The 12,025-nt window shown below is 38.2% G+C and overlaps 1 protein-coding gene across 1 annotated transcript in view; it reads left to right on the plus strand.

The window, feature by feature from the left end:
* Positions 1–12,025, plus strand: part of LOC128867569 (tyrosine-protein kinase receptor torso) — a 93,615-nt gene that overhangs the window by 42,340 nt on the left and 39,250 nt on the right. Inside the window, exons 9-10 of the mRNA XM_054108932.1 lie at positions 3,827–4,088; positions 4,266–4,437. Of these exons, the coding sequence (XP_053964907.1) occupies positions 3,827–4,088; positions 4,266–4,437 (434 nt within the window). The remainder of the gene's footprint in view (positions 1–3,826; positions 4,089–4,265; positions 4,438–12,025) is intronic.

The raw sequence follows: 12,025 nt of genomic DNA on the forward strand, positions 1-12,025 counted from the left end.
CGATGATTCAAAGAGCTGTTTGGACATGTTTACGCGCAATAAGTCGGAGTGTTTGCGTCGGTACATCACAATGGATGAAACATGGATCCACCATTTCACTCCAGAGTCAAATCGGCATGCTGAGTGGCATGCAGCCGGTGAAAGCCGCCCAAAGCGACCAAAGACGCAGCAGTCGGCTGGCAAGATTATGGCGTCTGTATTTTGGGATGCGCATGGAATAATATTCATCGACTATCTCCAGAAGGGGCAGACCATCAACAGCGATTATTATATAGCGTTATTGGAGCGTTTGAAAGACGAAATCGCAAAGAAACGGCCTCATATGGCGAAGAAAAAAGTGTTGTTCCACCAAGACAATGCACCGTGTCACAAATCAATGAAAACGATGGCATAATTGAACGAATTGGGCTTCGAATTGCTTCCCCATCCACCGTATTCTCCAGATTTGGCCCCCAGCGACTACTGGCTCTTCGCAGACCTCAAAAAGATGCTCCGTGGTAAGAGATTTGTCTCAAATGATGAAGTAATCGCCGAAACTGAGGCCTATTTTGAAGGCAAAGAAAAATCGTTTTACAAAGGCGGTATCGAAAGATTGGAAAAGCATTGGAATGTTTGTATCTCCCTAAAAGGGGACTATGTTGATGAATAAAAAGGAATTTTGGCAAAAAAATGTGTTTTAATTAATTAGTCACACACATTAATGAACGAAGTAACATGTTGCATACTTAAAGATGGAAATAAAATTAAGCTTCCGCTTATTATAAGATTATTATATAATTAATTTATTGAAATAGACATTTTATGAACGCTTAATTTGGCGAAATGAGCCAGTTAATCGCTTCTGCTTTTTGACTCCTTGAAATATTTTCTCTAGTAATATATAAAGTTGCTTGCCTATACGAGTAAACAAAAAAAGCATTTAACTCTTGGAAGCCAAAATTCGACCCGCTAGTACCGAATTACAGGCTCAGCCTGATTTACGGCGAAGAGTGTTTGAAAATTAGACCTGCCAATATTGGTAAAATAAAACAACTGCCAAGGATATCCAAAAAATGTTTCTATGTATTATTACACTTAATGCTTCTCCGCCTCAAAAACAAAATTTATTTTTTCTCTTTTACTCGGCCCCAACTTTAACCCAGTGGAACCAACTTTTTTTTTGACGTGATAACGTCTTATAATTCGATTTAGCCGGCTGCACGCACGAAAAAATGTGTCGTTGCCTTGCTCATTTATCGTTACCTTGCTCATTGCTGTTACCTTGAATGAACTGCAAGCGAAAGCGCGGAACGAACGACAAAGCAAACAAAGCAAACGAACGGCAACGTTCGACATCTTGCTCTCTCCTACTTAAGTGAGCGTATATATGTATGTATATGCGCATATGTACATATATAAATTCACGTATTTGTATTTGCATATGCCTTCTTATTGATTATTATTAATTTGATTTACTTGAAGAATTTAAAATAAAACCAAGTTTGTTAATAATACCTGTTGTCTTAATGTTATTATTATTAATTTTTTTATTATATATGAAGGAAAAAATGTATGGTAATATAATATTTACCATATACCTTATAAGATATGTTGTATACTAATATATGTATATAAACATGCATATACATATACAATTTCGTGCAATTTTCAAAAAGAACAAATCTATATGGTATGTAAAGATGCATGCAAGTCATACGGACATATCAAATATACGAATCTATTCCGTACGCAAGCAAATGTAAGCTAATGTGCTTGAACTGCAAGCGAGAGCGCGGAACGAACGACAAAGAGCACAATCGGCCCCCGCGTTCGGCAACGTTCGACATCTGGCTCTGTCCTATTTGAGTGAGCATATATATGTATGTATATGTATGCATGTGCCCATTTGTATATTATATAAATTCACATACTTGTATTTGCATATGCCTTCTTCCTGTGTGCATGGTAATGAACCATATCTCGGTTGAGAATAGGACGATGATAGAAAAAGTAGGAAATGAAAGGGAGTGTTTCGAGTGTAAAGTGTCTTGAAAAAGGCAAATCGATGATGGTGCCTCTTAGTGTTGTTGACTTATTAACGTCTGATGCACAATCGAAATTGAAGATATCTTTCATGAATTTGATAAATGTTTCGTCATTTTTCACGTTTGTGTAAATGTAACTTGACCTATTCCATTGCAATTCCATTTACCTCCTCCTCTATATGCATACAAAATATCTATCAAACAAATAAAATTAAAATTTTGTTTTGAAAATTGCAACCATTCCATCAATATTTTCTTATGACGTTATCACGTTAAACTATCGTCAGTAAACCGACTTTACAGACAACCTCTTTTTAATTTTAATCCTTTTGTATTTATTTAAGAAGCAATTGCCCAAAATTTTGAGTCGTCACGCCACACGGTTTGAGCGCTGTCGAAAGTTGCTTGTGAGCAACTTTGGGCAATGATGGTATACAAAATAAACAAATTTTTTCAAACAACTTTTAATGATTTTTATTTATTTATAAAAATTAGGTATGATAAGAAAAAAAACAGTTTTTTATTGTTATTACAACAAATGTGGACTTTGTATTTAAGGCATTTGGACATTGGGGTTCCTGTCTTGCACTATCTGCAACGTACCTTTTCACTAAAGACTACCCAATGTTCCATTTTAACGCTGTGAGGCTGAAGGATTCGGTTGGAACCTGTACTATTTCGATAGTTGCGAAGACACGCTGCTTGATGAGGAGCCCGGGGATACTATCGAGCTAGCTCTTTCAACATTCGATGGTTGGCCTTTCCTTTTTCCGAGCGAAGTAGTGGCAGTAAGCCACTCATGAGCAATTTCTAGTTGAAATTTTATTATAGGAACATGCTTTTGCCTCGAGTTTATCAAGTTTAAATACTATCTATACCTATAATAGCCATGCGGTTGCAATGGATGTTCCGAGGCACCAATAGAAGATTCTTATGTACCACTTCTTTGAACGGTGGTTGACCTTGTAGAGCTCCATGAGCATGCCAGCCAAATCTACTCCTCGCATACGCTTATTGTAAGATGCAACAATCGCAGGTCTTGCAACATCAATATAAGCTTTTTCCTTTGGATTCCACCGTTTGCATATACCAATAGGTTCAATGCTTTCACACGAGGATATAAGTTGAACTGGCTTATTGTCAAACCACTTGACGCATAAAATATTATTGTTGATTTCACATTTCATATCGAACTCTTTTTTAACTCAGCTTCCACCCTTTTGTAACTCAGCATCTCAAAGTAGCTGACAATTGCTTATGCGGTTTTTACGTACAGTTCCTGTTGCAAATATGCCCATTTCTTTCAACTAGATCAGAAGGCTTACTGACGTAAACCAATTATCGAATTAAAGCTTAAAATGTTTGTCCTTAGGAAGACATTTTGCCAAATATAAAACTTTACCAAAAAACAAATACTTTTTGCCATCGACTTGTAGCGAATTGAAGCGATATCCAGTTGGCTGTAAAGATAGTTACAATGTTTGCAATCACTTAAACACATCCACACGTATACGTACCCAGCTGTTGTCAATGTTTTAACACTGAGGTTTATACTGGCGTGAAATTCGAGCTCAATAAGTGGATATGCACGCATCTTAATTACGCACACATTCACATTGTTAAGTGGCACTCAAGTGACTTCGAGTTAATTTTTGTAAGCACTTCAAAACGCGTGGATAAGCATGCACAAACATCTTCTTTTAATTAAAATGTCTCAAAAAGTTTTAATGAAAACATTTTCATTCATTTTTATTGATGATTTTAATTAAATTTTAATTGGGTTTGTTTTTTGATTTTTGCAGGATCTTGAGAAGAAGGCCCCTATCGATCCAAAGGCGACTTTTGATTTTCCAACAAAAAACTTACTGCATTCACCAGAAGACTTAACACAATTTCAATTAGATCTGGAAGACAAAATATTTTTCAACGATGCCATGGAAATTGACCGCAATGATGTTACGTTGCATGAAATTCTCGGCGAGGGTGCTTTTGGTTTGGTACGACGCGGCACTTACAATGACCGTAAATCGGGAGTACGTGAAGTGGCTGTTAAAATGCTGAAAGGTATGCAGGACACTTATGTTAATAGAAGTATATCATATACTATGCTAAGTTTTGATGCTTTTGGTAGACAACGATTAGTAAACTATTGTAAAGAAAAGTTTCAGGCAATTTGATATTTTCAGTTTTACTCATTCTCATTTTTCCTACTCATTAAACATTTTTTTAACTTGTAAATAGATCGGCCATCTACCGACGATGTGCGCGCCTTTCGACGTGAAATCGAAGTGATGAAGTCGGTAGAGCGACATCCGAATATTGTCGGCATAATTGGGCATTGTACAAAACGTTACAATGAAATGATTTTACTGACGGAATATTGCAGTTTTGGCAACTTGTTGGATTTTCTGAGGTAATTATTTAACTTTTTTATGTATTTATAAGATTAACAATAGATATTATGAACGAAAAAAAAATGAAGAAGCGACATACATAGTACTCACATAGCACACGACAGCACTCAGCAGACTCAGGTAGTCAAGCCATAGAAGAAGTATGCTCTTCATATAGTATCCTCTTCATAGTATAATATTTATATGGATAGCAGACAGGATTATGAATAACCTGTAACCTGTAATAGTAACCAAAATATCACCAAATGATAGAAAGGTTTTTTAACGGTCGCCTCTCGTTAAGCAATGCTAAGCCTGAGAATGTATTTCTGTAAATGTAAAAGATAGACAGCGCTTAAGCAGTATGTGTGTATTCCGCGGAGTTTGATGTCGTTCAGTCCCTACTACTTTACTATAGTAGCAAATTTGATGTGAGCTCTTAATAAATATGTTTACTAATATTAACAAAGACTTAGCATATTCTAGCCGCAAGGTGTCACGATTCAACATCTACTCTTATCAAAACAGAACTAAACTTGGAAAAGGCAACATTTTAATACTTTCACTGGGTTTCCAATCATTCGCAAAAAAAAAGAGCGAACAAGATTGACAAAGGCAGCAATCAGTATAAATAAATGAAGCTATAGCGATCTTACTTACAGGATATACCCGGCCTAGTCCAAAGCAGGATCCAATTACGCTTTCTTGGACTAGCAAAAGAGATCGTTTGAGGTATTGGACGCTAAAGAAGAGATCTCCAGGAAAACGCCCAATAGCAGACTTATAGAGATTCAAAATAGATGACTTGGGAAGCACTGCAGTCAACTAACCACACAACTTAATTTTTCGTGAGAAGCATAATCACGAGATTTCGAAATTTTGCTTTCGAATTATTTTCACACGTGTGCCAAGAAATTTGCTGATACTTTCCCACTTTGATTCACTTCGTTTTGCCTGTCATGTTTTGTTTAAGTTAGAATAATAAAATAAAAGAAATTCTACAAAAGAAAGTATATAAATAAAACAAGTAAGGAGCGGTAGATTCAGTCCGGGCCGAACTTTATAGTACAGGGTTGGCCATACTATGTTTGCTTTTTGAACCACCTATTTTTTTGAGAACGGTAACACAAATGACATGTCAAATGTGTTCATAATTTACTTAAAGGTTTGACATTTACGAAATGGAACGCTATACGCTTGAACAAAATTGGGAAATATTGAAAACCTATTTCCAAGGTGGTGAGTCTTCTTCTTCTTCCGCGGTTACAGTAAATGGCGAGCGCTACCGTGACATGCTCAACGAGTTTTTGTTTCCAAAAATTGAAGAGGATGACATTTGGTTTCAACAAGACGGTGCAATTTGTCACCCTGCCAAAGTTACACTCGAACTTTTGGCTACCGTTTTTGAATTCTGATATCAATTGGGCGCCTCGGAGCTGTGATTTAAGCCCGTTGGACTATTTTTCGTGGGGAGCCGTTAAGGACAAATGCTATGCGAACCATCTAGAGACGATTGATGCTTTAAAACACGAAATCGAAGTTGCCATTCATGAAATTGGAGCCCAAACAATCGAAAATGTGCTTAAAAATAGGGTTGATCGAATGGCCTACTGTAAAGCCAGTCGTGGCAGTCGTTTGAACGATATTATTTTTTATTCATAAATGACAAAGTTTAATCTTCAGAATAGAACAAGAAGTTTGAAAACATATTGAATAGTTTTTTTTATAGCCGATTCAAAAAGCAAATTTTACGTGGCCCACCCCATATATACCAGCGCACATTTTAGTAAAATTCGACAAACGAGTTCATAGACAACGTGAGTTATAACTTATATCATCAGGCGGATGAGCGGAAATTTGGTCCTATAAAAAATGGGTGCGGCATCGCCTATTTTTCAAAAAGTTTACTTTCGTCAATTTCTTTGATAATTCTATAGTCGGTATGAGACTTTCTAAAATCGAATTGACGCTTTCTAATATCAAACTAATATTTTCCTAAGTACACACTGTTGATATTAAGATATTTAAAATATCACACATAAATAATACACGTATAAATTAAAGTTCGGTTTTCGACGATAATCCTTTTCCTTAAAACTGTAAAAAAATCGATCTTTGTAAGACCCACACCAAAAACGCGTGACCCTATCCAAAATTGCATATGGGCATTTCTCCAATGTCGAATGCGACATTCGTACGCATTCAAAGTGAAAAAAAAACATATACCAAAACATTATTTAATTTTGACAAAAGGCGAAAGCTATAGCACTTGATTAGCACTATGATTGGTGCTAAGGTTGATTTTGGGAAATTGTTCGTTTTCAAGATAATTACAAAAAATCAAGCCATTCGCATGCGACACTTTTTTCAGCGAAACCTGAAGAAATATATTTGAATTTTATTGAGCGTCTCATTTTTAAGTACAAAGGAAAATAACTGTTTAAAGCTAACTGTGCATAAATACCATATGTATGTATGTATAGATGAATTCGAAGAAATAATACCAATACATAGTAGATATGTTATGGTACATAGGAAGTTGCTATAAATTAAGGTGGTGCCAGATTGGACGAATTCTGAACATCCTGCCCGGTTGAGGCGCTGGCCTCAAAATGCTCTGCGTCCAGAAGCCGGCACAATTTCTGTACCGCACGAGTCATCATACCGTTCGCCGTCTGAAGCGTGACATTACGTATTAGACTATTGCTGCCCGGATGAACCGCAGTTACGCGCCCTAAGCGCCAATATGTTGGTGGTAAGTTCTCATGTCTTACGATGACTATGTCTCCGATCTTTACGTCCCTTGATTTCGTCTGCCACTTGTTTCGAGTTTGAAGAGTAGATAAATATTCCTCGCTCCATCGTTGCCAAAATTGTTGATGTATCTGACGCAGCCAGAGCCAGTGCTTAATACGGTTGGACGGAATTGTTCTGATGTCAGCTTCAGGGACTGCAACCAGTGGAGCGCCAACCAGAAAGTCGGCAGGGGTCAAAGCTAACTTATCATTGGGATCATCGTATATAGGTGTTAGCGGACGAGAATTTAGGCATGCTTCAATGCGTGTCGCCAAAGTCTGAAGTTGGCTATACCATAATGACTGCGCTCCAACGAGGCGCACCAAATGATATTTGGCAGATTTTACCGCAGCCTCCCAGAGACCACCTTGATGAGGAGCGCTGGGAGCGATAAAGTGCCAATGAGTACCGAGATTCGCCAAACTTTGTTGGTTGTTGTCGTTCTACCAAGCAGCCAAGTCTTCTTTAAGCAAACGGTTAGCACCTGTGAACGTAGTACCGTTGTCACTATAGAGATCTCGACATGGACCTCGTCTGCTTATAAATCGCGTAAATGCATCTAAGAATGCGGGTGATGAAAGATCATCAACAACTTCAATATACACGGCCTTGGTCGCCATGCAAACGAAAACAGCTAGATATGTTTTGATCGTTGTGCGCGATCTTTTTGTGCCGATGCGCACTGTAAAAGGCCCGCAATAGTCGACGCCTGAAGATATAAATGGTCGTGCTGCAGTAATGCGATGCCTGGGTAAGGATGCCATCTGCTGAGATAACGTTACGCCTCGATGTCGTCGGCAAATAACACAAGTCTGCACAAAGCTTCGGACTGCTTGCCTTCCGTTCAATATCCAGTACCGTGCGCGAAGAGTTTGAAGAGATTTGCGCCCCACCATGAAGCGTGGTTTCATGTGCGTGTCGGATGAGTAAGTGTACCAAACTCCCATGCTTCGGTAAAATGATCGGAAAACGTCGATCTTCTGGAAGGTCAGCGTGACCAATACGACCTCTGACTCGCAATATGTCGTTACAATCTATGTAAGGGTTCAATGACCTTAGTTTGCTGGAGCTGGATATTTCCGATCCCTTCCGAATCAGAGACATATCAGTCGCAAAGGTATATTGCTCGTTTCGGATTAGCACGTTAAGAGCATCGTCCATTTCTGTAGGATTGACGATCAGTCTTCGCAAATGTCGGCGAACTGGTAGCCACCGAAGTACGATTGCCACGGTACGAAGAAGCTTTTGCAATGAACTAAAGCGTTCGCTTAATGGAATTATTTGGCCGTCTAGACGTCGAGTTGTAAGAATGCTCGCGTGGGCCGTCGTTGCTACAAATGATGACACTCTCTGTTCACCACGTACAATGTCAAGCTCGTCATCTTTTAATTCGTTCCCAAAGGAAATTGGTAGCTGTTTGTCCATAAGCCATTTTGGCCCTTGCCACCACAACTGATGTTGAACCAGTTCTGATGCTCGGATACCTCTACTGGCACAGTCTGCCGGATTTTGTGCAGACCATACATAATGCCAACGATCTGGTGATGTCAGCTCTTGAATGTGACGAACACGATTGGAAATGTACGGCTTGAGAGTATTTGGAGGTTTACGTAACCAACATAACACGATTCGCGAGTCGGACCATAAATGATAAGAAGTGTCCGTTAAACGTAAAGCAGTTCGCACATTGTCCAGTGTGGATGCGAGTAAATGTGCCGCACAAAGTTCTAGGCGAGGAATCGTTGCACCCTTGAGTGGCGCCACTTTGGTGCGAGCTGTTAGCAATGATACAGTTGACCGACCTTCACCGTCTGTTGTCCTAGTATAGAGGACAGCCGCATAGGCAAGTGGACTTGCATCACAAAACCCAAGTAGCATAGTAGTCTTACCCTCAGCCAAACCTAACCATCGTGGTACACGGATACGGTTTACAACGTCAAGTTCTCTGTAAAATAAGACCCACGTATTTTGAAGTGCATCTGGGAGTGGTGCATCCCATTCTAAGCCAGCAGACCACAACTTCTGAATAAATATCTTCCCGGCAATAACAATTGGAGCAAGCATGCCAGTAGGATCAAATAGTTTGGCGACCTCACTTAAACCCCGACGTTTTGTGAGACATCCGATGTTCTGGTTTAGATTCGCTTTGAAAAAAATCTCATCTGTTGTTGGGTCCCAACTTAGACCAAGCACAGTTGCCGTCGATGGTTCACTTGCTAACTCTACGATTGAGGAATTGTTACTAATTAAACGCTTTACAACCTCACCACTATTAGAATTCCATTTTCGTAAACGGAACTGTCCGGCCGACAAAATCGCACTCACATTGACAGCGAGTTCGAAGGCTTTATCCTCAGTGTCACAACTGATGAGAAAATCATCCACATAAAATGGTGACAGAATCGCATCGCGCGCAACAATCGACTGATGGCCATCTGCGACTGAAGCACCGAATATGCACTGGGCAAAGTCAGTAGAAAAATTTGAACAAACAAATTCAGCAAAATTATTGGCAACATCTGCTCGGTTACTAGCAACATTTTCCTCGGGAAAACTGTTGATGGTTACTACAGCTAGATTTTTTAGATTTAACAAAACTTCAAAACGCCTTTGCATTAGCCTCAATATTCGACGCCATCCAAGTATGTAGTTCCAGGAAAGAAATGTATCCCAACAGTTAAACTCCTTGAGATATTTCTGGTAGTCTGCAAAAAAAATTGGGCTCCCAGATTAAAAGTTTTTTTTTAATTATTCTTAAGGCCTCTTATTCAAAATTGGAATGTTTTTCTTACAGTATTCTAACAGGACTGTTTGAAAAGTATGATAAAACTCTGAAGAAATGGAGTAATTCTTCATAATGAAGCTTAAGAAGTTGTCTATTAGTTACAAAAAATCAAGCATTATAATTAAATGAAGCAGTAGACGGAGAGTTATGAAATTCGAAATTAAGAACTAAAGAAACGTGATGCATATCCGTGAGCGATATTGGTGGAAAACATTACTCTTCTTCCATGCTACAATTTATTATAACTTGTATAAAATTAAGGAAACTATCAATGAAAAAAAGACTCATGAGCCTTAGTAACATTCATAGGCGTGAGACCAAAATTTGAGTCTCCTATCTTATGAGCTAGAGAAACGACGTTATCAGCATGCGAGCAGTACAATTTATCTCTGCTATTGGACGGAATGTAGGAAACTACAAGAAACAGTGATCCAGAACTTCGACTCGTAACACACGCAGTTGGTCCAAAAGAGTATTACTATTTTAAGCATAACAAAGTAAGAACGTTAGCTTTAGTGGTACTGCGATGAGAACACATCCACCTCTAAAAATACCACTTTTGAATTAGTTTCTGCCCTTGCAATAAGCATTATATATTTGTGAACCTGAATTTTCACTATCGATGAAATCATCGTTAAGCCAGGTCTCAACACTTAAAACGACGGCGTAATCCATATATTGACTAAAAGTTCGAACTGCGTCTTCACTCGATCGAATCCTTGATATAGGGTTTTGCAAACAGAGGTGTTATTTTGATATTCAAAGAAAAATGCATTTTTTTAATACAAATGACCACCACGACCACGCTTACAGGACAATTTCCTTTTCATGAAATTTTCCACAAGCGAAGTGCAAAGTGGCTGCTCTATGTCCTCGATAGCCTCACGAATTCCATCTTTGAGGTCTTGAATCGACCCTGGGCTGTTGGCGTAGACCTTCTCTTTCACGTGGCCTCAAAGAAACAAGACACAAATTGTTAAATCACAAGTTGCTTGTGTGGCACGTAGCGCCGTCTTGTTGAAAATAAACGTTGTCCAGATGAATACCATCCAATTCGGGTCATAAAAAATCGTTAATCATCTCTCGATAGCGCAATCCATTCACCAATAACACCTGTTATTGGAAAACTCTTTACCTTCTGGAAGTATACATCAATTTACTTGAACTGCGTATAGCTTTGGGTCGACTTACGTTGCCATTTCTTGACCCTCCTTGTTTTCTAAAGAACGTGAAGGGCGTAAGTCAGTGTTGCCAACGCCAATAAATGTGAGTCGCTAGGGCCAATATCAAAAGTCGCTAGAAAGTCGCTAACTCCGTCAGGTGCGGATCCTAAATTTCATTCTGAGAGGTGCACAAGAGGCCAGCTGCGGACTTAAACTTTTTACATAAATAGAATGAATTAAATCAGCAATACCAACTCTACTGAAATTTGAGATCAACGGAAGTTAGTTTCAATCTCCTGAAATACTGGTTTTTTTTATTATGATTCCATAAATCTACTAAATTTTCTAACGCTTTGTTAAATTGTGTCTGAAAAACATTTGTGTCTTTGAAATATCATTGGAAAGCATGAATGATTCAAGAAATGTTGAAAAAGTTATTTACGAAGTTGATCCAGTACTGGGTTCAAATGGAAATTTGAAAATTTATAAAATTAATAATATTAACTATTACGCTTTTATAATAAAACCAGACTAATCATGTAACAATTTACTATATTATTATTAAATAAAGTCTTGAAATGGATTTATAAAATATATTTAAGCATAGTAAAGAAAAAGTGGCATAAAAAAGCTACGCTTTAAGGGGGAACACCACTGTGACAGCCAAAGAAATGAGTGATTTTTTTAGGGGGAAAATGAAGGAATTTGTGGATGGGACTTTTTTTATTTTATTAAGAGTCCATTAAAGACTGTCATCTTAAATTTTTATGGAAAAATATTAATTTACAAAATTAAAATTTCAATTATAGACCGATGATTTTTCGACGATAACACAACAAAAAGGCAGTGCTATTGGAAGGTAAA

Source organism: Anastrepha ludens, chromosome 6 (genome assembly GCF_028408465.1).
Source record: "Anastrepha ludens isolate Willacy chromosome 6, idAnaLude1.1, whole genome shotgun sequence".
Classification (NCBI taxonomy): Eukaryota; Metazoa; Arthropoda; class Insecta; order Diptera; family Tephritidae; genus Anastrepha; species Anastrepha ludens.